The 26,555-nt window shown below is 49.4% G+C and overlaps 1 protein-coding gene across 11 annotated transcripts in view; it reads left to right on the forward strand.

Moving 5' to 3' along the window:
- TBC1D14 (TBC1 domain family member 14) overlaps positions 1-26,555 on the forward strand; it is a 122,177-nt gene that overhangs the window by 17,856 nt on the left and 77,766 nt on the right. Inside the window, exon 1 of one of the 11 annotated variants that reach the window (XM_054682746.1) lies at positions 24,303-24,409. The exons of the other annotated variants lie outside the window; for them this stretch is intronic. Coding sequence (XP_054538721.1) covers positions 24,318-24,409 — 92 coding nt within the window. The 5' untranslated portion in view covers positions 24,303-24,317. Of the gene's footprint in view, positions 1-24,302; positions 24,410-26,555 lie in introns of those variants that run through there. 11 annotated transcript variants of the gene reach the window in all.

Genomic DNA, 26,555 nt, shown 5'->3' on the forward strand with positions numbered 1-26,555 from the left:
GCCAAGCCTGACCACAGCCTCCCAGAAGCGCACGCCCGGCTTGCATTTGTCCTTCACCCACACTGTAATGAGCACTTCTGTCCCAGACTCCAGCCTGAGCTTTAGAGAGAGTCCCTGCCCTTATGGAGCTCATAGTCTGATGGGGTAGACAGATAAGGCATTTCACGGGCTATGGGGGCGGGCACAAGTGCTGTTACTGTGGGCGGGGAGGGGGTGGCACCGCAGCCGAGAGTGCTGGTTCAGGAGTTCATGCTGGCTGGGTTCCTCGTGAGTCCTCCTATTTAATCGCTGTGGGCCTTGGGCAAGTTACTTCTCTGAGCCTTAAGTAGGGGATAAAACTACTGTATAAGGTTAGAGATCAAATAGAGCATTTAACTTCTTGGCACTCCGGAAGTAGTAGCTTTCTGTGGTTCTAACAGAAATATGATCATTTCTAAAAAATACTTTTTCTAAAGCTTTCTCTAGTTCTCACTCCCATATTGTGCTTGCTTCAGTCAAGCTGTTGCTGAAGAAGTCAAGAGCAGGGTCTCTCCCACTGGCCGATGTTTTGGGGTAGATGCGTCTTTGTTGTGGGCGGCTGTCCTGTGCATTGGAGGATGCCTTACAGCTTCCCTGGCTCCGACCCACGGGATGCTGGCAGTACTCCCCAAGTTGTGAGAGCCAAAAATGTCTCCAGACATTGCCAGATACCCCAGGGAGGGGCTGACAGAATCACCCAGCCTTTGAGAATAAGTGTTGGGATTTGCTTCTTTGAAGGAAATTTACTAATGTAATTCGAGGACGATTTTCATTTGTGTAGAAGAGTGGGACCATGTTAAGGGATCATATGAGCCCAGTGTAGATTAACAGTATTTATTTAGAAACCCAGACAGCAAGTGTAAGAGAAAGTCAGTAACATGCTTGTGGTGGGTTTATTTTCCACAGAAGATAGGGTTGGGCTCTGTGAAGCCAGGGGTTTAATCTCCTAATCCACATTGGTCTGGAAGTTGAGAATTAGATTTGACCAAGTACATCGTCTCTTGTGTAGCCCCTTTACGGATCTCTCAGATGATCTGAGTGCCCTTTGCTAAGGAGAAGTGTTTGAACTGCATTGAAGGATCAGGAGCTTGCCCAGTGAAGGTGTGGGGCAGAGGGAACAGCTTGTGGCAGGCTGGGAGGTGGGGGCACCTGGCTGTGTTTAAAGAACTGGAATGATGGATTTTTCCGGACCACTTCATGACCTGGCTGGGAGCTCCTTGGGGGCAGAGCCTGTGTCTGGTTCACCCTGGCACCAAGTGTAATTCACAGGCAGAGAAGAATATTGGTGGTTGAGAGCAGGGGCTGCTCTGACCCAAGTTTGAACCTCAGTCCTGCCATTTTTGTGCTGTGTGATCTTGAGGAAGTCACTTAGCCCCTGCGATCGCCAGTGTGTACTTGAGTGACATGGGGTAATGGCACCTCTGGTAAACAGTTAATATGAGGGGGCCGGGTGCGGTGGCTCATGCCTGTAATCCCAGCACTTTGGGAGGCTGAGGTGGGCAGATCACCTGAAGTCAGGAGTTTGAGACCAACCTGGCCAACATGGTGAAACCTCATTTCTACTAAAAATACAAAAATTAGCTGGGTTTCTGTAACCTGCACTGAAAGCTGACTAATTCAAGTAAGTACCGTGAGTTTTCATTTACATGTGAGGAAACTGAGGCAAGGGGTGGTTAAGTGGTTTGTCCAAGGATACAGGGAAATAGGAACAAGTTCATGCTTCTGAGGGTTGTTGGGATTAAATGGGGAGGGAGTGTACATAGATGGGACGCACTGGGCACATCGCAGCACATTAATGTCTAGTCTGTGTTTTTATGTTGCCTGACTGTAATTTACTCCTGCTTTGGCCATCTTAGAATTAGCTCTAGTGACCTGAGATGGAACATTGTAACTATGCCTTTTCTGTGCAAACAGTTTGTTAATATTGCTGGTGACTTTGCCCTGGCATTATGGATATACAGATGGCACCTGCTATGGACCTGCGTTGCTGCTGGTGTGTATGAGCTTGTATGTTGCTGTGATCCTGAGAGAGAGTGCTGGGTGGTGGTCTCTTGATGTCACTGTTTGCTGGTGTGTGGTCTTCGGTAAGGCAGGTGCTCAGTCTCTCTGGGGCTTAGTGTCCTTGTTTGCAGAATGAGCTGAGGGGTACGTACTTTACATTAGAGTTGCGGCGATGAAAGGACCATTCTAATCAAGGTGTTGGGCTGCAATTGCCAGGCAGTAAGGAAGCAAGAAGATTCGAAAGTGGGCAGACTAGTGCTGGAGGCCACTGGGTCAGTCCCTCTACTGTGTGATGAGGATCTGGAGAGAGATGTGAACAAAGCAGCAAAGCCCGTTGACAGCTCAGAAAGAAGTAACAGGGCTGAGATGCCAGCCGGCCTTCGAAAGTGCTGTCCACCCGCCTGAGGGTGGAGGTGGTGAGGGATCAGCTTGTGCAAAGTCATGGGGACAGGAGAGAGCCCAGCCTTCCTGGGAAGGTGCCGTAGCATGAGGCGCTCAGGAGGGGCAGGGGTAGGAGGGGAGACCACAGAGATGGTAGACGCCCAGATGGGGCAGGACTTTGAGGACGACATTTAGTCTCAAGACTCAAAGCCTGTCACAGCCAGACTGCGTAAGATGAAAGTCTGCACAGGAGCGGATGGGCTGCCTTGATGAGAATGAGTTAAACTGTTAGCTGGATAGAGTCAAGATGAGCAGCTCCCTTTGGAGAATGCAGTTGCCCTGTTCTGAGCTCAGCTTCTGGGCCAGGCACTTCCGTCGCTTTCTAAAGCATTTCACAGCTCACTGGAGACAGACTCAGAAAGGCTAACTGCACAGACTGCAGAGCTGCGATTTGAACATTCACTTGTTAACTCCAAAGTCCATGCTGTTTCTACAAAAGACACCACCCTGTCTCTTGTAACATGTGTAACGTGATCAGAAAGGGGGAAGTGCGGGGCTGGGAGAGCAAAAGGAGATGAATGAGAAATCAGAGGTGCAATGGTGATTTTGCAGGGCGGTGTTGGAACTGTGATGCTCTGCAAAAGGGAGGAAGCGAGCAGAGCTCTAAGCCGGGTCAGGGTCTAGCTGGGTGGCGTCTGTCCGGGCACTGAAGCTCCTTGGTGGGAAGACGGTTGGAGAATTGCTTCTTGAGCCATCGCGGGCCAGCAGGATGAGAATGCCTTTTCCTCCTCCAGTTACTCCAGGGATTTGAAAGTGTGGGAGTGAGGCTGGAGTCAGCTGTTTGTCACGGGGCCTGCTGCTGGGTTGGTGGCCTTTGTGGGCTGGCCATCGACAGGGGAGGGAGATACAGTAGAATCACTGCAGGTGCCTCCTGGAGGCCTTGAGCCAGAGAGAAGCAGAAAGGACTTTAGCAAGCAAGGAACTCGTAGGATGGTTCCCATTATTCCTCACTAAAAGTCTATGAGGGGGCCAGGCGCAGTGGCTCACGCCTGTAATCCCAGCACTTTGGGAGGCTGAGGCGGGCAGATCACTTGAGGTCGGGAGTTGGAGACCAGCCTGGCTAACATGGCGAAACTCCATCTTTACTAAAAATACAAAAATTAGCTGGGCTTGGTGGTGGGTGCCTGTAATCCTAGCTACTTGGGAGGCTGAGGCAGGAGAATGGCTTGAATCTGAGAGGTAGAGGTTGCAGTGAACTGAGATAGTGCCATTGCACTCCAGGCTGGGCAACAGAGTGAGACTCCATCTCCAAAAAAAAAAAACCTGTGAGGGGTCTCAGTGATTTCGGAAACTGGCCTTTGTTTAAGTGTTTGCACAGGCACACACTTACTCTGGGTCTTCTTTTTTCTTTATTTTTAAAATGTTTTTGAGATGGAATCTTGCTGTGTTGCCTAGGCTGGAGTGCAGTGGTGTCATCTCGGCTCACTGCAACCTCTGCCTCCCGGGTTCAAACGCTTCTCCTGCCTCAGCCTCCTGAGTAGCTGGGATTACAGGTGCGCACTACCACACCCAGGTAAGTTTTGTATTTTGAATAGAGACAGGGTTTCTCTATGTTAGCCAGGCTGGTCTCGAACTTCTGACTTCGTGATCTGCCCGCCTCAGCCTCCCAAAGTGCTGGGATTACAGGCGTGAGCCACCACGCCCGGCCTCACTCTGGGTCGTCTGACACTGTTTTGATTCCCCCATCCCAAGGGTTTAAGTTCCCTGGTTGTGTGTTTTTGTACCAGGTGGATTTTCAGCAGATTGATTACCTCTCGATTGCAGAATGTCTGCACTTCTTCTCCAGCCACTGGTTTACACAGCTGGGTTCTTACCAAGCATTGATTCAGCACCTGGGAGGTCACTGGTAACCTTGACCCGAGACGTTTCTTTAAATCTGGGTGAGCTTCAATTTGAGGTTGTGGTTCATGTCTGGAAACATGCAGCTGATGGTGTCACTGCACACATGGTTGAAAGGAGCCATAGGACGCCAGCTGTGTATGTGCTGGACACACACAGGAGGTTGTCTGGTTACTACTGCAGATGCCGTCTGCAGACCTGCCAGTGGTCCAGCCACGTTCAGAAAGAACAGCTGTGCTTGTAAGGGTGTGCTGCTTCCCTGTGCTTTCCTGGGCTTTGTTTTCTCTTGGCAGCAAATCACAACCATAATGATCCATTTTTTGAGTGGCTGCTATGTACCAAGCACTGTGCTAGGTTCTTAAATATGTTTCTCATCATACATTCTTTAAAAAAAAATTGACTGAGCACCTGCCATATGCCAAGGCACTGTTCTAGGTGCTTGGGATTCATTTGTGAACAAAACAGAGCCCCTGTCCTCGCAGAGCTTAAGTTCTAGCAGAGGGTGCTGATGGTAAACACAGTGAGTAGATGGAGGGTATGTGTTGGCAGACTTAAGAGCTACGGAGAAAGCCAGCAAGCAGAGGTGGTACGAGGTCCTGGGAGGAGCGGAGAAGGCAAGTTACACAATGAATAGACTGGTCAGGATAGGCCTGAAGGAGAAGAAGAGATTGAAGCAAAGACTTGAAGGTGGCCAGGCGGGTGGCTCATGCCTGTAATCCCAGCACTTCGGGAGACCAAGGTGGGCAGATCACCTGAGGTTGGGAGTTCAAGACCAGCCTGGCCAACATGGTGAAACCCTGTCTCTACTAAAAATACAAAAATTAGCTGGGTGTGGTGGCGTGCACCTGTAATCCCAGCTACTCGAGAGGCTGAGGCAGGAGAATTGCTTGAACCATTCGGGCTTGAACCCTGGCAGAGGTTGCAGCGAGCCAAGATCGCCGCCACTGCACGATCTTGGGCGACAGAGCAAGACTCTGTCTGGAAATTAAAAAAAAAAAAAAGACTTGAAGATGTCAGTCACAAAGTTAACCAAGCAGGTGCTTGGAAGGAGAGTGATCCAGCAAGGGAGAAGGATGCAGGCAGGCCTGATGCATTTGAGCACAGATGCCCTGGGGATGGACAGAGAGAAGGAAGGGATAGGGTCAGTGGGACCAGATTCTGTATGGGCATGTAGGCCATTGTGTGATGTTGGCTTTGACTTAGACTCATTGGGGAGCCACTGCAGAATTTTTGTCTTTTCGAGATGGGGTCTTGCTGCATTGGCCAGCCAGGAGTGCAGTGGCCATTCACAGGTGCAGCCATAGTGCAGTGTGGCCTTGAACTCCTGGGCTCAAAAGGTCATCCTGCCTCAGCCTCAGAATAGCTGGGCCTACCACGCCACTGTGCCTGGGCTCTACTGCAGAATTTTGAGCAGAGGAGTTGCCGTGGTGTTTTGCTGCTGCATAACAAATAACCACACATTTGGTGGCTTGAAACAACATGGCTGTCCATCATGGTGTGGCTGGGTTCCCCTCGGGCACTTATCAGGATGAAACAGCATGTTGGCGGCTGTGTCCCCGTCCGAGTCTTGGCTAAGGAATTGTCTGCTTCCAGGCTCACTGAGGCTGTTGGCAGAGCTCGTTGTGACTATAAACTGAGCTCATCATTTCCCTGATTGCTGTCAGCTGAGGGTCACTTGCAGCTCCTAGAAGTCACCCAAATTCTTTGCTGTGTGGCCCCTCCATATTGAAAACCAGCAACAAGGCTTCTTTTGTGTCGAGTCCATCTCTCACTCCAAATCTCTTCCCAGAGAGAACACTGATTGCTTTTAAGGGCTCACTGAAATTGTGTAAGGCTCATTGAGAATTACCTCCCCTCCCTTCCCCTCCCTTCCCCTTTCCCTTCCTCTTCCCCTTCCCCTTCCCTTTTCTAGAGACAGAGTCTCGCTTTGTCGCCCAGGCTGGATTTCACTGGTGCCATCATAGCTCACTGCAGACTTGAACTCCCAGGCTCAAGCCATCCTTGCACCTCAGCCTCTGGAACAACTAGGATCACAGACGTGCGCCATCACACACAGCTAATTTTTAAATTTTTTTGTAGAGACATGGTCTCACTTTGTTGCCCAGGCTGGTCTCGAACTCCTAGCCTCAAGTGATCCTCCTGCCTTGGCTTCCCCAAGTGTTGGGATTGAGCCACCATGACCCACTGTGCCTGGCCTACCTCTGTTTCTTAAAGTCATCTGTGCCATTTGATGTAACCTGATCACAAAGTGACTGTCCCATCATATTCATAGTTTATGCCTGTGTTCAAAGGGAAGGGAAAGGGAATCTCAGAAGTCTGCCTGCCATAGGAGTAGTGATTTCATTGAGTCCTAAACAGAATGCCCTGAGGTGCTGTACTGAGAGGAGGCTTCCGGGCAGGGGAAGGGCAGAGCAGGGAGTCTGAGGAGGCTGTTGCAAGAGTCCAGACAAGAGGTGATGATGGCTTCACCTGGGTGGCAGCTGTAGGGAGGGTGCGATTTGAAGAATGGATGTGGGTGTGGAGAAAAGAAAGGAGTCAAAGATGACTCTGAGACTTTTGGCCTCAGCCAGTGGAAAATAGAGTTGCCAAGTTGGAGCGAAGATGAGGGGTGGAGTTTGAGACATCTTAGACATTTGCAGGAAGGAGGTGGAGTAGGTGACTAGAGAGGATCCTGGCAGGAGTGGGGCTGGATGGGAGGTATACATTGACTCGTTGGCATTGGAGGTGGTTTGAAACCAGGTGAGGTCTCCTTGGAAACAGGCGGACAGAGAAGAGGACCAAGGAGTGAGCCTGAGGCCTGCCGGCACCACGAGATCTGGGAGGAGAGGAGGAAGCAGCAAAAGCGAGAAGGCAGGGCTGGTGAGCTGGGAGGGCACGAGTGTGGGGTCTGGAAGCTGGGTGCCGGCCCGGTGAGCATGGGTATCAACAAGGGGAGGGGCAACTGGGCAGAGGTTGCTGAGAGGGCAGGGCAGATGAGGACTCAGAATTGACTGTTCAAGCACTTTGGGAGACCAAGGCAAGTCAGGAGTTCGAGACCAGCCTGGCCAACATGGTGAAACCCCGTCACTACTAAAAATACAAAAATTATCTGGTGTGGTGGCGGGTGCCTGTAATACCAGCTACTTGGGAGGCTTAGGCATGAGAATCGCTTGAACCTGGGAGGCAGAGCTTGCAGTGGGCTGAGATTGCACCACTACACTCCAGCGTGGGCGACAGAGCGAGACTCTGTCTCAAAAAAAAAAAAAAAGGAAAAAATGAAAAGAATTGACTGTTTAGCAATGAGGAGGCCATCAGTGACCTTTGAGCAGAGCTGTTTTAGTGAATTGGTGCAGGCAAAAGCGAAACTGGAGTAAATATTTAAGAGAGAATGGGGCCGGCATGGTGGCCTCACACCTGTAATCCCAGCACTTTGGGAGGCCAGGGTGGGTGGATCACTTTAAACTGGGAGCTTGAGATTGGCCTGGGCAAAATAGTGAGACCCCATCTCTACAAAAAATAGAAAAAATTATCTGGGTGTGGTGGTGTGCACCTATAATCCCAGCTACTTGGGAGGCTGAGGTGGGAGGATCACTTGACCCAGGAGGTCAAGGCTGCAGTGAGCTGCACATTGTTATCACCAGGGGTCTGCTGCACTGGTCCACTGCAGTGATTGCGCCACTGCATTCCAGCCTGGGTGACAGAGTAAGAGCCAAAGAGACTGGGAGAAGAGAAGTTGGAAGCAGTGAGCAGATGATTCTTTTGGTGGCTTTGCTGCAGAGTGGAGCAGAGAATGGGGTGATAGCTGGAGGCAGAAGTGGTGTGATTTTTTTTTTCCTTTTTTAAGATTGGAGAAATACAGGGTTTTGTTTGTTTGTTTGTTTGTTTTTAATTTGAAAACAACCTAGTAAGAGAATAAGAGGTGAACATATCTGGGAGAAGAGAGAATCACTGGAGCTTTGTCCTTGAGTTGCATCTGAAGGAGTGGGATCTAGAGTTCAACAGAGAAGTGGCTTCAGCTGGGGAGAGTCCAGCGTAGCAGGCGCCTGGGAGAGGATGGGGCACAGGTAGATGGGGAGGAGGGTGCTTGCTCTTGCAGGCACTCTCGTGCGTGCTCTCTCCCTCTCCTTCCCTCTCTCTCTCCCTTTTCCTCTCCCTCCTCTCCCTTTCCCTCTCCCTCTCTCCCCCTTCCATGCTTGTAGTCTATTGTTTGTAGTGTTGCTTCATTGTTTGTGTGTGAATGTACTTTTTTTTTTTTTTTGAGACAGAGTCTCACTGTATTGCCCAGGCTGGAGTGCAGTGATGTGATCTCGGCTCACTGCAGTCTCTGCCTCCCAGGTGCGAGCGATTCTCCTGCCACAGCCTCCTGAGTAGCTGGGATTACAGGCACGCGCCACCACACCCAGCTAATTTTTGTATTTTTAGTAGAAATGGGGTTTCACTGTGTTGGCCAGGCTGGTCTTGAATTCCTGACCTCAAGTGATTCGCCCACCTCAGCCTCCCAAAGTGCTGGGATTACAGGCATGAACCACCGTGCCTTGCGTGAATATAGATTTTTAATTTCAACATATTTACTTTTTAAAAAATAGACTTTATTTTTTAGAGCAGTTGTAGGTTTACAGCAAAATTAAGCAGAAAGGATAGAACTCCATGTATCTCCTTCTTACCCTCATGTGCACAGCCTCTCCTCTCATCAACAGCCCACACTGGAGGAGTCCATTTGTTACCGTCGATGAGTGCACACTGGCTGACACATCATTATCACCAGGAGTGCAGAGTCTACATCAGGGGCCACCCTGGGTGCTGTGCACTCTGTGGGTTTGGACAGGTGTATAATGACATGTATCTGCCGTGGCCGTATCAAACTGAGGAGTTTCACTGCCCCCAAATCCTCTGTGATCCACCTGTCCGTCTCTCTTTTTCTCCTAACCCCTGGAAACTACTGATCTTTTTACTGTCACCATATTTTTGCCTTTTCCAGAATGCCATACAGGTGGAAATCATTTTCAGACTGGCTTCTTTTACTTAGTAATGTAAATCCGAGTCTCTTCATGTCTTTTCATGTCTTGATAGCTCATTTCTTTTTAGCACTCAATGATATTTCACTGCATGTATGTACCGTAGTTTATCCATTCACTGCTGAAGGACATATTAGTTGCTTCCAAGTGTTGGCAATTATGAATGAAACTGCCATAATCATCTGTGTGAAGATTTTTGTGTGGACATAAGTTTTCAGCTCCTTTGGGTAAATACCAAGGCGTGCAGTGGCTAGATTATATGGTAAAGTATGTTTAGTTTTGTAAGAAACCAGCAAACTGTCTTCCAAAGGGGCGATACCATTTGACTCCCCCTAGCAATGAATGAGAGTTTCTGTTGTTCCACATCCTCCCCAGCGTTTGCTGTTGTCAGTGGAAGTTCTTGTTCGATTGCTCTGGGTTTTTGTTTTGTTTTGTTTTTGGTGAAGTAGGAAGCAGGGTCCCGAGGATGGGTGTCTTAGTCTGTTTGAGCTTTTTTTTTTTTTTTACTTACTTATTTTTTGAGACAGAGTTTCGCTCTTGTTTCCCAGGCAAGAGTGCAATGGCGCGATCTCGGCTCACCGCAACCTCCGCCTTCTGGGTTCAAGCGATTCTCCTGCCTCAGCCTCCCTAGTAGCTGGGATTACAGGCATGTGCCACTGCGCCCGGCTAATTTTGTATTTTTAGTAGAGATGGGATTTCTCTGTATTGGTCAGGCTGGTCTGGAACTCCCGACCTCAGGTGATCTGCCCGCCACAACCTCCCAAAGTGTTGGGATTACAGGCGTGAGCCACCACGCTGGGCCTTTTTTAAATTTTTAAACATAATATTGTAGACAAGGTGGCTTATAAACAACAGCAATTTGTTTCCCACAGTTCTGGAGGTTGGGAGGCGTAAGATCAAGGTGCCAGCAGGTTCAGTGTCTGGTGAGCTGTTGAACGTGTTTTTTTATAAGGGCACTAATCCCACTGGGGAGGGCTCCACCCTCATGACCTAGTCACCTCCCAAAGGCTTCATTTCCTAATACTGTCAACCTGAGGGTTAGGATTTCAACATGTGAATTGGGTGGGGGCACAAACCCTGGGGCTATAGCAGTGGGGATGGTGTGCTGGGTTGGAAGCTGTGTGAAAGCCATCAAGGCGTGTGGGAGAATGGATAGAGAGGGAAGGAAGCATTGCTGGGGGGCAGCAAGGACCCTGCCAGGTGATCAGGGACCAGTCAGCTTGCTGCACGTCTTTCTCCAGCCATGTTTTTTGCACAGGTACACATGCAGGGCAGGCTTGTCTTTGAGCTAAGTGTGTACAGGGAAGGGAGAGAGAGGCAGGGCTCAGGGACGTGTGAGGGTGATTACATTGGGGCATGGATTCCCTGGGCGGTGGAAGGAGGGTGGATTAGAGAGGCAGGATGGAGACCCTGAAGCCTGGAGGGTAGTGGGGCGTCGCCACCACCGTGTGGGCGGGGAGGCTCCAGTCACACGGCCGGCTGGGAGTGGAGCCTGCAGGGTCAGTTTCCACCACGTCTGACGTAGGCTCCCCCCGGGGCCGTTGCATTGCTGATTGAGCCGCATCTGGTGAGCCTGGTCCAGGAGTGTTGGAGAAAGGAAGTGGAGGTCTTCATTCCACTCCTCCCGTGTGCTGGGTGGGGAGAGGGAGGCAGCAGTGCCATCCCGGGCGTTGTGGTGGTGGGCGCTGCTTTGCTGGGCTGGCCTTGCCGAGACACAGCTTCTTCCCATGGTGTAAGAGCCTCCCCATTTGTGAACAGCACCCCATCCTCAGGGAGAGCTTGTCTGGGGGAGGACCGTGGGGATCAGCCCTGACTGTTGGCTGTGCAGATCCCTCTTCTGGGGGCTGCCTGGTGGCCCCAGTGCTAGGAGCTGCATGAGACAGTGGTGCCATGCTTGGCCACCCTGCCCTTGGGTGGACATAACCTCACATGCTCCTCTGGAGAGGGCCAGGCCAGGATAGCAAGGGGGGAAGTCAATGCCAAGAGGAAACATCTGGGAGGAACACGGATCGTGGTCACACGAGCGTGAGGCACCACTTCCTCTTCTTCAGTCCTTGGCCCTCTCCAGGGGATCCCAGCCTCACTCCCAGCTGGCTGCCCACAGCAGGTGTCCCCTTGGCCTTCCCACCAGGCACCAGCCTGGCAGCTCCCCCTCCCCAGGACCAGGTCTGCAGAGAGGTGTGGCTCGCTCATTCAGGGACGCCTTCTCACTGCTTCTCTGAGGATCCGCATCCCTAGATCATTTCTGCAGATGTTTAGCCACTGCCAGGAAGCCCTCTCCAGCCTCCATGAGAGGACCAGCCTTGCCTCGCGGGCCTTCTGTGTGCCTCATGGATCCCGCGTTCACCCAGGGGGCACAGGAGAGATGCCGGGGTGAGCATGTCTGTCACCACAGCTGTGCAGGGGCTGTGGCTCGGACTGGCCTCCCGGGGGCCCAGTGTTCCATTGTTTCAGGTCTTTGGGTTCCTCCCCTGCAGCCGTACTCTGAAGAGTATCCGTCCCGGCTGCAGGAGTGGAGACCTGGTTGTGCAGTAGTGCAGCAGCGGCGCCATCCCCCAGGCTCTGTGGGCTGTCCTGAGTGCTGCATGGGAAAGCACCGTGGACACCATGGGGAAGAGATGCTAGTGAAACCCTCTCCGGCTCAGCCGGTGGCCTCTTTCTCATCAGCAGTGGATGGCATCCTGGCTCTGCCACCCACTCCCTCTGCATCTGGGGCAAGTCGCTTTGCAGACACAGCTTTCCCACGTGTGAAATGCAGAGTTGCGTCAGGCGGTCTCAGCATCTTCCAGCAGGAAGAACCTTCTGGAATCAGCAGTAGTCCCTGCTGTCCTCCTGCAGGCCTGGAGACCCATCCTGGAATGGTTTTCCTGCCTGCCTCTTCCTGCTGCGTAAATGAGAAGAATCCACAGGAGCACCCCCCAGGAAGAATGGCCCCCTTTGCTGTGTGTCGGCTCCCAGCTCTGTGGCTGGGGCACCTCTCATGCGCAGTGCCACCTGACCAGGTCCCTCCCAGCAGCATGCGCACCCCTCGAGGGACTGCCTCTCACTCATTGTATGCTGGTGCTCATTAGAACTCAGTAAGTGCTTGCCAGATGGTTGAATTCAGACGTCATCCCTTTTCTTAGGGATTATCTGCCCGAGGACCCAGTCCTGGGGATGTAGTGGTCAGCATACCCGCGTCAGTCTTGGGGATGTAACGGTCAACACACCCACTTCTCCCAAATCAAAGCACCCAATGGCAAGATAGTCGACTGAGACCACACTGCAGAGACTGATAAGTGATGCTCAGTGCCAGGCTGTGAGTCCTGTGGCAGAGTTCCTGAGGAGAGGGGTGGGGGTGGGGTGGGGGTGTGGAGGTGGCATGGGAAAGCTGGGAGAGGCTCCACTTTACACAGGGGGGTCAGGGAGGGCTTTGGTGGGAAAGCAGCATTTGAGCAAAGATCTGAGTGGTGTGCGGGTGAAGCGTGTTCTTGCGAAGGACGCAGTGGAGACGAAGGCCCTGAGGCCGGCGGGGACTGGCCTTGCTTTTCAGGCGTCACGACCTACACCAGGCTCCTTGAGAAATGGGCACCAGCGGCCTGTGCCCCTGGCTCCCACGGCACCTCATGCATGCTCAGCAAAGTCATCCCTTTTGGCTGCCTGGAGTCGTATATTGGGGCACAGTTGGTGCTTTAGTTACTAGAATATCAAACTGCTGTCCAGTGTGTTAACCACTAGCCCCATGTAGCTATTTAAATTGAGTTAAAATTACCTGAAATGGAAAATTCAGTTTCTTAGTCCCTCTGGCCAGTCAGGCGCTCAGTAGCCACATGTGGCTTGTGGCCACCCCCTTGGGCGGCTCAGATTAGTACATTTCCACCATGCAGGAAGTTCTGTTGTTCAGCCCTGGTCTGTGGGACAATCTGTGACTTGAACCTTTGTTGTTCTTGATGTGTAACAGCAGCACACAGTGGGTGTGAAATGAGCAAATCCATAATGGAATGTGTGTAGCCCAGAGAGGTCTACAGAAAGAACCGCCCTCAGGGCTGCGGGGAAGGGAAGGAAACCCAGGCCAGGTGGCAGGTGGGGTGCTGGTCAGATAGGTATAGTGGGGAGGGCCCTGCCTGGAGTCAGCCTTGCTGGGGTTGAAGTTCTTGCCTGAGGGTGTGTTTGACCCTCCCTGTGAACTCTAGTGCACATTTAAATATGGGAGATGACAGGGGGTGGGGGAGGAGCCTACACCCCTCAGAGATGTATTCTGAAGGTGCCTGTTGTGCCTTCCAGTGAGGGGACAAAGAACCTGGTGGAGATTGAGAGAGTGCAGTCATAGAGCCAAAGATCTGAAAGTCTGCTCTGCCTGGCCGGCTGGGCGGCTGGACACAGTGCTCTATGTTCTTGTGTCTTAACTGTCTCCGAGCTGGCAGCCAGGAGGCTGTGCTTGGGAAGTGCCTGTTACAGCAGTCCATGCAGCACTTACTAGGAGGTGTTAGGGATCGCCGCATCCCGGCTTATGGCATGAATGAACGAATGAATGAACAAATGAATGGTAGTGAGGACTTGCCTAAGGGAGGCACTGCAGGAAAGGGAAAATGGAGAAAAAGGATTGAATCAGTTCTTGAGGGTAAACACGAGCGATTTATCTTGGCTATTAATGACTTGATGAAAGCAGGTTGCCTGTTCCGTGATCAACCAGTGCTCGAGATGTTTGTTCTGAATCCCACCTGGGTTTGATGGTCCATTTCCTTCTGTTGGTGGGCTGGGAAACTTGCCTGTATCTGAGGAAAGCAGCTTTTTTTTTTTTTTTTGAGATGTGGTCTCACTCTGTGGCCCAGGCTGGAGTGCAATGGCGTGATCTTGGCTCACTGCAACCTCTGCCTCCCAGGTTCACGCGATTCTCCTGCCTCAGCCTCCCGGGTAGCTGGGACTACAGGCGTCCGCCACCACGCCTGGCTAATTTTTGTATTTTGAGTAAAGACAGGGTTTCACCATGTTAGCCAGGCTGGTCTCAAACTCCGGAGCTCAGGTGATTCGCGGTCTTGGCCACCCAAAGTGCTGGGATTCCTGGCATGAGCCACTGCGCCCGGCCAAAAGCAGCTCTTTAAGTTCTTACCACTTTATATTGCTCCTGACATCGTCTTCCTGTGGGGAAGGCAGACACTTGCTGTGGAGCTGTGGAGTGTCAGTAACATTCAGGAATGGCATGAACTGAACCAAAAAAGACCTTCCTCAGCTTGCACATCTGTTCCTGTGACTTGTCCCACAGACAAGGCAGTGTTTCTGCCCTGGTTTCTGGAAGGCGTTGATGTCCTTAGAAAATGCACAGAGGGCAAGGTTGTTTTGTGGGATGGGGGAAAAGGAGAATGAATTTGCTCCACGTCAGACCTCCTGTGTTGATGGAACTCCCTCAGGCTTGCAGGCAGCCTCAGGAAACAGTACGCCCATCTTCCTGGAGGCTCCAGGTGTGTGTTTAGGTCCTTTGCCAGCCCACCTTCCTTCTGCCCTAGGTGAGGTTAGGTTCAGCCTGGGAGGTGGCGATTCAGTATGAAATGCAGGAGAACTGGTGTGGGACCACAGGAATACACGGGCTTTGAGAAACCCATTGGCAAGCCCATTCCTGCAAAGCAGTTCTTCAGCCATCAGCCACTTTCTACTCATAAATTAACTTCCCTTTGCCCAGATAGGGATAGAATCTGTTCTGCTTTTCAGATGTTAGTGGATAATATCATAGAATAATGCAGTAATTAAAACAGTTTCCTCCTATTTCCTATCTTAAATAGGAGATTATTTAAAATATTTACACATCTTTTTTATTTTTAGAATATTCAGTACAAGTAACACTGAATTATTTCACGCCTTCTGTATTTTTCATGTGCACACATCTTACTAGATTGCCACATCAAATCAGTTCCTGTTTATGTTGAGCGAGCTGGGTTTGTAACTGCGAGCTGTTTCAACTCCAGTTTTGCTGATTCTTTGTTGTGAATAGCTGTGGTTTATCTCAAGAATCCTGTAAGATTCTGTATATGGAAGAATGGTGAGTCATCTAGAGTTGCAGAATAGCCCTTTTGGGCCCCACAGCAGTCCAGTTTCAGTCCAGTTTTCCTGTTCATTCCCCCTTGCCTCTAGCAAGAGGCTTTTACAACCCAGGCTCTGGGTACCAAGTGTTTACAGGTACATGTTTATAGGCGTTTGAAAGTTAGAGGTTAGCTTTAAGCTCTAACCTCCTTTTAGGTTTCAGATCTGGGTGTTAAACACATTTTCTATGGTTGGAGGAGTGAGGTGGGGAAGGCGGGTCAAAAGGAATGGGCTCTGCCTTCCCCGCCCCCACATCCTGCAGAACCAGGCACAAGGAAGAAGGAAGGTGAGGGGCCAGTGGGTGGGATGAGGAACCATATCTCCTGGGTCACCCTTACCCTAATACCTGGCTGTTCATTCACTGGAAGTTTTTGCCTGGGATAGATTTTATCCCTTTTAGAGGTTTATTTGAGAGCAGTTATTTTTAAAGCAGAAGAAATTGAGTGGCAGGCAAAATTCCTGGGACAAATACATTAATATCTAGTTAGGTGGATGAATGTTCGCTGCTATAACAAACTTGAAATATACATAAAGCTTCAAACACAACGGAGGTTGATTTCCAGGCCATGCTCCCCCAGGTTCCTTCCGTCCTGTGACCCCATTGTTTTCAGCAGAAGCTTGCTGGGTTCTTCGGTATTACACCAAAGCAGGGGAGAGCGTGTGTAGGGACCAGTGTGGGAGTTCTGAGGGCCAGCCGTGCCTGAAGCGGCACACACCACTCCACTCAGAGTTAATTGGCTGGAATGCTGCCCCTACCTGTGAGGGAAGCCGGGAAAGAGGACTGCGCCCAGGACAACGAGGAAATGGGTTTGGTGAATAACTGGGAGCCTCGGCTGTGATGTCTTTTCCTTCCTCCCTCTGCCCCTCTCCCTTCTTCTTGAGAATTAAATGCCTGAAACCGATTAGTTGAATGCCCCTCTCATTCTCTTGCCCGAGTGATAGTTCCCACCACCTGGAGGATGAAGTCCAGACCACTTGGTGTGGCCTCCGGGGCATGCAGGATCTGGCTGCTGCCTGCATCTCTGGCCACCAGTGGTGCCAGTGCTCAGAGCCAGTGACGCCCTGCCTCTGCACCTTGCCTGTTCTGCTGCCTCTCCCGGGCAAATTCTTGTTTGTCCTTTAGGATTCAGCTTAAGTGACACCTCCTCTAGGAAGCCTTCTTTGATCACCCCAACCTCTCCCAGACCTCTAATGTGGACCCCACAGTCCCTGGACTTCTTTGAGACCACACTAGCCCACTCCCCGCCCCCTCCTGGAACCTTGAGCTTCTGGAGAGCTGGGGCCACACCGTCCTCCTGTGGTTTTCCGAGCCGGTGCAGGTGGTCAGCAGATAACCTTGAGTGAATGTGAATCTAAAAAAAGTAATAAAGGGATGTGGCACACTTAACTTTTAAATCTAAATATGTTTCTTTTAAATTCTATGATTGTTCTGGGTCTTGAGAGCAGACCTCCCCAACAATTCAGTCTCCCATATGGGGTCACAGCCGTTTGGGTTTCAGATCGCGGGCACGGCACCCATCTGCGGTGTCTGTGAAGCCGGTGCGTTCTGCTGGGGGCTTGGGGTTTTTTTGTTTGTGTGATAGATCTTTTTAGCTTAGATATGTTTCTTAAAGCTTCTCTTTGTTTAAAAATACGCAGGAAAACTTTGGCGTCATTCTATTTTTTGTCCTTTTTAACACCTACCCCTGATTTTTCCTTCTTTTTTTATTTCCTTGCAGACTTTGAATTTTAAACAGATAAAAATGGATGCTGTTTCCATCATTTGGTGTCCTGCTTTTTTACGTAGAGGCAACATTTCTCAGCACAATTAAAACGTGTTCGTATGCTTATTAATGTCTTTGTAGGATTTCATCCTGTGAATCATTTGCTTGTCCAGCAATAAGGAAATGGCTTTTTGCGTCTGCGTTTTGATGATGGAATTCCCCGTGGGCTTCAGAGTGCGGTGCCTGCCTTTCAGATGATTTCCTTAGGACCGAGTTCCTGGGACTTGCTGCTTCATGACCAGCGTCTCGGGCCCCTGTCAGCTCTGGCCTGTCCTCCCTGGGGTGATGGCCCTGCCGGGAGCCGTCTGTCCTTGGCGGATGGAGTTCACTTTTAGTGAGAGCCCGGCCTCTGTTTTACAAACGAGCATGCTCCAAGCAGTGGCTGATGGGCGGTTGGAATTCACCATGGCTCTGGCCTCTGGTTCCTGTAAATTGAGGCGTAGGAGAGTTAGTCCTCCCCGGGTCCTCTGGTTTACAGAATGCGGGGATGTCCGGGTTTCTCCTGTCCTCCTCATCCCTGCGCTGGTTCCACGGGACTGGCTGGACACAGCGTCACTGGTTCCCAGCACAGCTGACACCCCTTCTAGGAACCTTCTCACCATCCCCGGGGCAGAGGTGGCCTTCAGGGCATGCGTGCTCCTCTCCCGTCTCCTCTGCAGCTTCCTTTTAGTCCAGTGGTGTTTCAGGTGTCTTGCTCTTACTGGAGCTCCTTAAGGACAGGGCCTGGGTCTTAGTCATCCCCAATCCCCAGCTAACCCCAGCTCATGTTCCTGATTGGCCCTGGGACACTAGCAGAACGTGACTTGGTTCTGTTCACTAGTGCCATATAGAGTCAGGTTCCTGGAGCTGGTGTGAGAGTGGGACGTTTGAATCCTCATGGGCAGGGGCTACATTGTGTCAGGCTCTGAGCTTGGCATTTTCCGTGTGAAAGGAAACAAGGGTTCCAGGAGAAATGGCCTGTATTTGCTGGGGTGTAGGGGTGGGCCACATGCCACTGAGCTTTAGAAGCCTGCTGGGTGAGGAATCAGCACACAGCCTGGATCAATGAAAATACAGGAGACAAGAAGATAATAGGAGAGTTTGTGCTGTAAGGCAGGTGTTTACAGTTTGATTTTTCTTGAGTGAGTAGAAATGTTGGCGTAGCTTAAAACAAAATCTGAAATAATTCACTGTCCATGGAAAGGGCTGGAAAGGAGTTATCTTAATTAAATTCACATAGATTAAAGAAAGCATAGCTGGTCGTGGTGGCTCACGCCTGTAATCCCAGCACTTTGGGAGGCTGAGGTGGGCGGATCACCTGAGGTTTGGAGTTCGAGACCAGCCTGACCGACATGGAGAAACCCTGTCTCTACTAAAAATGCAAAATTAGCCGAGCGTGGTGGCAACGCGCCTGTAATCCCAGCTACTCAGGAGGCTGAGGCAGGAGAATCGCTTGCACCCGGGAGGCGGAGGTTGTGGTGAGCCGAGATCGCGCCATTGCGCTCCAGCCTGGGCAACTAGAGCAAAACTGCGTCTCAAAAAAAAAAAAAAAAGATGAGAGAAAGCATTAAAGTAATGAGATAGCATGGGAGGGGAAAGACTTATTAAGGAGCGAAGTTCTCAGTCCTAGCTGCACAATAGGATTACTTGGCAAACTTAACAAAGAAAAATTAATATATGCATTCTACCCTCAGAGATTGATTTTCATTGGTTTGGGGTGAAACCTGGGCCTCAGGATGCTTGAAAACTCCCCAGGTGATTCTAGCACGCAGAGGGTTCAGAGCCACCAGTAGAAAGAATGGACTTTCAATTCAGACTTCAGCTCAAATATAGGCACTTTACCGCATGACCTGAGGCAAGGTTCTGTCTCTGAATTTTCTCTTCTTCAAGACAAGCCCCATGAGGATGGGGACCTACATTTCCGGTCATCAGGAACTATATTCCCAGTACGTGGCATAACGCCTAGAACATAGTTGGTTCTCAGTATGTATTTGTTGAATGAAAAAAATGACATGGATGAATAAGGTTAGGATTAAATGAGAGGAGATGCTTGGGCCTATATAATTAACAGACTGCTCTTAGTGTTATTTATTTATTTTACTTGTATTATTATTATTTTTGAGACAGAGTCTTACTCTGTCACCCAGGCTGGAGTGCAATGGTGCAATCTTGGCTCACTGTAACCTCTGCTTCTCGGGTTCAAGCGATTCTCCTGAGTAGCTGGGATTACAGGTGCGTGCCACCAGGCCCAGCTAATTTTTGTATTTTTTTTGGTAGAGACGGGGTTTCATCATGTTGGTCAGGCTGGTCTCGAACTCCTAACCTTGTGATGCACCTGCCTCGGCCTTCCAAAGTGCTGGGATTACAGGCGTGAGCCACCACATCCGGCCCCTTAGTGTTATTTATTAATAAGCAGAGTTAACAGACACAAACCCTGATGGTAACTGATTGATGATATCTCCATTCTACAGATGGTAAAACTGAGGCTAGAGAGGTTCATTTCTTGCCTAATATCAGGCAGCTTGTTACGAAGCTGGGATTTGAGCTCCTGACCTGCCTGAGTCTAAATCCCACGTATATCCCCTCCCACCTTAGGTCAGATCTTACTCCTGAAGATTTCTAATATGGAAGGAACATAGTAATGTCATTCCTGCCCTGAAATGCAATCCCTAGACTCCTCATAATTTGTGCTACTTACAAACTTATTGTTAACTCCTCCTCTCCTCTTTTCCTTACTATTAGGTGGAGATTAAGAATAAATTAGTATTTTTCTTAGTACTGTTTTTTACTAAGTTACATGGGCATTTCTGCTCTGCCATCTCTCTCTCTCCTTGTAAAAATCTAAATTAGGCCGGCGCAGTGGCTCACGCCTGTAATCCCAGCACTTTGGGAGGCCGAGGCGGGCGGATCACTTGAGTTCAGGAGTTCAAGACCAGCCTGGCCAACGTGGTGAGACCCCCGTCGCTACTAAAAATAAAAAAATTAGGGCAGGCGCGGTGGCTCAAGCCTGTAATCCCAGCACTTTGGGAGGCCAAGGCGGGCGGATCACGAGGTCAGGAGATCAAGACCATCCTGACTACCATGGTGAAACCCCGTTCCTACTAAAAATACAAAAAAATTAGTCGGGTGTGGTGGCGGGTGCCTGTAGTCCCAGCTACTCGGGAGGCTAAGGCAGGAGAGTGGCGTGAACCCGGGAGGTGGAGCTTGCAGTGAGCCGAGATCGTGCCACTGCACTCCAGCCTGGGCAACAGAGCAAGACCCTGTCTCAAAAAAAAAAAAAATTAGCTGCCCCTGGTGGCGGGTGCCTGTAATCCCACCTACTCAGGAGGCTGAGGCAGGAGAATCCCTTGAACCCGGGAGGCGGAGGTTGTAGTGAGCTGAGATTGCGCCACGGCACTCCCACCTGGGCAACAGAGTGAGACTCTGTCTCAAAAAAAAAAAAAAAAAAAAAAAATCTAAGCTGGTGTTAGAGAGTGGATCCCTGTTTACTTTTCTCCTCCTGTATTTAAATACTAGAGAGTGTTTGAAGGAGATTTCAAGGAGAGTATGACTTCAGGGAGAACACTAGATCTTGCTTTGGACTCAGTGACTTCATCAGTGGAGACGTACGTGGCAGAGTCATTTCAGGGTTAGTTAATGAATACCTTTTAATGCAGTTCTATCTGGCAGGTTTTATGCCAGACCTTGGGGATACAAAGACCAAGTAGGAAGCCCGCCTGCCCTACAAATGCAGTGGGAGGTGAGGTGCAAATAACAAAAATGCAGTACTCCCAGCTCTGTGTCAGAGATAAATGTGGACGTGCTTTGGGAGCACAGAGGAGGGACTGCGTGGGGAGGGGGCACATGAGCCCAGGAAGGCTGCACGGGAGAGTGGTTTGAGCTGAGTTAGCATGTATTGAAATTTTATGTAAAGGAGAGCAAAGCCTGCAGATCTTAAGTACACGAAGTGAATACACTCATGTGTCTGCCACCTCGTTCAGTACAGAGACTATGACTAGAACCCCCAGAAGTCTCCTTTGGGTTCCTTCCCTGTCAGCATTTCACTCCCCATGGGTAACCACTGTTCTGACTCTGTCACCACACATGAGCTCTGCCTTCTTTAGGTAAATGGACTCATCCATTATGCCCTCTCGTGTCTGGCTTTCTTTGCTCAACACTGGCAAACTGACCCTGGGAGGTTTTGCATAGCAGTAGCATCCATTTATTGTTGTCTAGTTTTCGGCTCTATGGGTATCCCACTCTTTGTTCTCACATGTGTGGAGGTTTGATTTGTTCAGGGTCCAATGGTTACAAATAATGCCCATCATGGTGTTCTCACGGATGTCACTGGCGTGTGCGTGCCTGGGGTGGGACAGGTGGGTCCCCCGTGGGTCCCACTCGCGGTGTGTGGTGATGCTGGCTGCTCTTGATCCTTCCAAAAGGTGATATTGTCAGTTTATTTTTCTTTTTGTCATTCCGGTGACAAGGTAGGGGTATCTTGGGTTTTTTTTTTTTTGAGACAGAGTCTGTCACCCAGGCTGGAGTGCAGTAGTGAGATCTCAGCTCACTGCAACCTCCGCCTCCCAGATTCAAGCGATTCTTCTGCCTCAGCCTCCCAAGTAGCTGGGATTACAGGTGTGAGCCACCACGCCTGGCTAATTTTTGTATTTTTAGTAGAGATGGGGTTTCACCATGTTGGCCATCTCCTGGCCGGGCGTGGTGGCTTACGTCTGTAATCCCTGCACTTTGGGAGGCCGAGGCGGGTGGATCACCTGGCCAACATGGTGAAACCCCGTCTCTAGTAAAAATACAAAAAATTAGCCAGGTGTGGTGGCGCACACCTGTAATCCAAGCTATTTGGGAGGCTGAGGCAGGAAAATCACTTGAACCTGGGAGGTGGTGGTTGCAGTGAGCTGAGATCTTGCCACTGCACTCCAGCCAGGGCAACAGAGTCAGAATCTGTCTCAAAAAAAAAAAAAAAAAAAAGGCTGGGTGCAGCGGCTCACGCCTGTAATCCCAGCACTTGGGAGGGAGCCCTTCTATTTTGTTCTGGAAGGTTGTCTTGGCTAGTCTTGGTCTTTTTCATTTCTATATAGATTTTAGAATCAGTTTGGCAGATTGTACAAAGAAATTTGCAAGGGTTTGGTTTGGGATTGCATTGAATTTATAGATAAGTGTTTATTACATGAAGACTTCTAATTCGTGGCCGGGCACGGTGGCTCACGCCTATAATCCCGGCACTCTGGGAAGCCGAGGCAGGTGTATCACCTGAGGTCAAGAGTTGGAGACCAGCCTGACCAACATGGCAAAACTCCATCTCTATTAAAAATCCAGAAATTAGCCGGGCGTAGTAGCAGGTGCCTGTAATCCCAGCTACTTGGGAGACTGAGGGAGGAGAATCGCTTGAACCCGCGAGGCAGAGTTTGCAGTGAGCTGAGATCGCGCCACTGCACTCCAACCTGGGCGACAGAGCAAGACTCCGTCTCAAAAAAAAAAAAAAAATTGAATCCTTGAATCTCTATTTAGGTTTTCTTTCATTTCTCCACATTTCGTAGTTTTTTTTTTTTTTTTTTAATGTAAAGGTCTTATGTTTCTTTCATTAAATTTATTCCTGGATACTACTTGGGATGGTTTTACAAATGTCAAGAAATGTAGATTTGACTGGTTGGGTAGTGTTTGTTGTAAATGCAGTGAATTTTTTTATTTTTTATTTTACTTCAAGTTCTGGGATACATGTGCAGAACATGCAGGTTTGTTACATAGGTATACATGTGTTGTGGTTGTTTGCTGCACCCATCAACCTGTTATCTGGGTTTCAAGCCCCACATGCATTAGGCATTTGTCCTAATGCTCCCTCTCCCCGTGCTCCCCACCTCCAACAGGCCCTGTTGTGTGATGTTCCCTCCCTGTGTCCATGTGTACTCATTGTTCAACTCCCCCTTACGAGTGAGAACATGTGGTGTTTGGTTTTCTGTTCCCGTGTTAGTTTGCTGAGAATGATGGCTTCCAGCTTCATCCATGTCCCTGCAAAGGACGTGAACTCATTATTTTTTATGGCTAATGCAGTGAGTTTTTGTGTATAGGCCTTGCTAACTTCAGTTACTAATTCTAATAGCTTATCCATAGTTCATTTGGATCCTCTCTGTAGAAAATCGTCCTGTCTGTGAATGAGTTTCTTTCTTTCAACTCTTACACCTTTCATTTTGTTTTCTTGTCTTATTGTATGGCCAGGCTCTCCCATTTAGTGCTGAATTGAAGTGGGACTGGCAGAAATCCTAGTCTGGGTCTTGCGCTCTGGGAAAGCTTTCATTATTTCCTCGTTAAGTGTGATGTTTGCCATAGGATACTTTTATCAGATACCTTACTCTTTATTAGATACCTTTATTAGATTAAGGAAGTTTCCTTTTAGTCCTAGTAAAGGTGTTTTAAAAAAATTATGACTGTTGTATTTTATTAAATGCTTTTTTCCTGCATCTATTGATAACTTATGTTTTCTCCTTTACATGGTAAATAACGTATTTTTCTAATGTAAAATTAACTTCGCATTCTTAGAATAATCCCAACTTATTCATAATATATTATACTTTACATTTATCATTGATTTGATTTGCATATTTTGTTTGGGACTTTACTGTCTATATTTATAAGGGTATGGGCTGTAATTTTCCTTTTGGTTTTGATATCAAAATTATGCTGGCCTTATAAAATGGGTTGGGAGAGTTCTACTTTCTGTTTTCTCAAAGAGTTTCTATAAGATTTTTCTCTGGTGATTACATGAACCTACCAGTGTGTTAAAACTCGTAGAACTGAGTGGGCGCAGTGGCTCATGCCTGGAATCCCAGCACTTTGGGAAACCAAGGCGGGCAGATCAACTGAGGTCTGGAGTTTGAGACCAGCCTGGCCAACATGGTGAAACACCCCGTCTCTACTAAAAATACAGAAATTAGCGGCGTGTAGTGGCAGGCACCTATAATCCCAGCTACTCAGGAGGCTGAGGCAGGAGAATCGCTTGAACCCAAGAGATGGAGGTTGCAGTGAGCCAGGATGGCACCATTGCACTCCAGCCTGGGCGGCAGAGCAAGACTGCATCTCAAAAAAAATAAACAACAACAACAACAACATAAAAAACCCTCATAGAACTGTATTCAGAAAAGTCCATTTTATTGTATATGAATTGAAACATAATAATAGTTGAAACATAATAATAGCTGGGTGTGGTAGCCTGCAATCCCAGCTACTCCAGAGGCTGATGGGGGAGGATTGCTTGAGCCCAGGAATTCGAGTCCAGCCTGGGCAACATAGTGAGACCTTATTTTCATTAACAACAAAAAAATTAAAAAGGTAAGAAAACACTTTCACAAGGGAATTTAAAAAAATGTGTTCATGTACTCACCTTCACCCCCTCCCTCACAAACTTTGTCAGATGATCCTCAAAGGGACATCAGAAAGTCCTTGTTGAATAAGTCTGTTTCTTATGATTAAATGATGCCAATAAATATATTTGTCGAATGATCTAATACATTTCCCCAGGGGGTGGAATGGTGGAGGAGAGGGCTAGTGAAAGTTCTGTTCTGTGAGTGTATTTCTTCCTTAATGTTTGGAAGACTTCACCAGTAAGGCCATTTGACCTGGAGTTTTCTTTGTGAGTTTCTAAATTATTGACTTAATTTTGTTGTTGTTGTTGTTGAGGTATAATATATAAAATGTGACTGTTGAGTGTTGAGGAAGGATTTGGAGAGGCGTGGGAACACGAGGCTGCAGGGTCTGTATTTGGGAAAGAGACTGGCGATGAGGCGGCAGGGCTGGGAAGGCTTTGGCTGATAGGCTGTCGTCGTGGTTATGCCCCTTTGTGGAGTGACTGCTCTGGGCCCCACCCATAGCTGATGTGCTAGACCAGATGTGGTTTGAAACTCCCTGGGTAGTGGGAACCGATGAGAAGTGTTAAGTAGGACAGCAGGAATCACCTTTCTAAGTGCATGCGGCCATTCAGAACAGTGGTTCTCAGATCCAGGTGTGCATCGGAGCCACTGCAGGGCTCGTTGAACCAGAGATTGCTGGATCCCACCCGGGGTTTATGGTTCCATAGGTCTGGGTGGGACTCAAGAAATTTGTGTTTCTAGCCAGTGCCCAGGCGATGCCGCTGCTGGTCCAGATTCCCCACTTGAGAACCACAGGGTTTGATCGTATTCATTAATTGGCCCCCTCCCCGAATCAAATGTTGGCTGCCCTGGGGCAGGGATTTTGTCAGTTTCATCCCCTCTGGTCCCCTGGGCCAGGCACAGACTGGGTGCTCAGGACCACTCTCTGCCAGGCCAGCTCTTGTATTTGATTGTCCAGGGTTTTTTAAATTGCAAAAGTAATATGTGCTTGTTTGGTTTTTTAAAACACAGTGCAGACATCTATGAAATAAAAGTAAAATTCCCTTTTCTGCTTCTCACCCTGTGCCTCTCAGCAGACTTCTTTGGTGCCTTGCATACATACAAACACACAGACAGGTGTTTTCTTTTTTAAGGGATGATGGAGCTGACTGTTAGAGGATGCTGGCTGGGGCTTGAGGAGGATGATTCTGCAGGGGCTAGGTGACATAACTGAATGGCGTTGGCTCCAAGGGGAACCAACCCATAGTGCATGCTTGTGGTTTAGACCAGTTTTTTTTGTTGTTGTTTTTTTTGTTTTGTTTTTGAGATGGAGTCTCACTCTGTCGCCCAGGCTGGAGTGCAGTGGTGTGTTCTTGGCTCACTGCAATCTTTGCCTCCTGGGTGATTCTCCTGCCTCAGCCTCCCGAGTACCTAGGATTACAGGCACCCACTGTCACGCCTAGCTAACTATTTTTTTCTTTCTTTTTTTTTTTTTTTTTCTGAGACAGAGTCTCGCTCTGTTGCCCAGGCTGGAGTACAATGGTGCAATCTTGGCCCACTGCACCCTCTGCCTTCTGGCTTCTGGCAGTTCTCTGCTTCAGCCTCCCGAGTAGCTGGGATTACAGGCACCTACCACCATGCCCAGCTAATTTTTGTATTTTTAGTAGAGACGGGGTTTCACCATCTTGGCCAGGCTGGTCTTGAACTCCTGACCTCGTGTTCCACCCACCTCGGCCTCCCAAAGTGCCGGGATTACAGGTGTGAGCCACCACGCCCGGCCATAAGAATAGATCAGTTTTGGGGGACATGAGGTTGTTAGTTAGCTCTGGGTTTTCATTTTTGTCTTCAACAGCATTTGAAGTGAGTGAGGGGGAATTCAGAGTGATGGTTCTAGTGTAGGTATTTGGATTAATTTCACGGTTCTGTGCTTGTGACTCAACGGCAGACCTGGCCGCTGCTTCACAAGGCACAGTGCCTGGCACACTGCAGACGCTCAGGAAGCGCTGTGTGCTTGGCGCTTTTCCAGGTCCGAGGTCCCGGTGGGTTTTGTGACAGGTAGCCTGGACGTGCTGTGTGCTTGGCGCTTTTCCAGGTCCGAGGTCCCGGTGGATTTTGTGCCTGGTAGCCTG

Source organism: Pan troglodytes, chromosome 3 (genome assembly GCF_028858775.2).
Source record: "Pan troglodytes isolate AG18354 chromosome 3, NHGRI_mPanTro3-v2.0_pri, whole genome shotgun sequence".
In the NCBI taxonomy this organism is placed as follows: Eukaryota; Metazoa; Chordata; class Mammalia; order Primates; family Hominidae; genus Pan; species Pan troglodytes.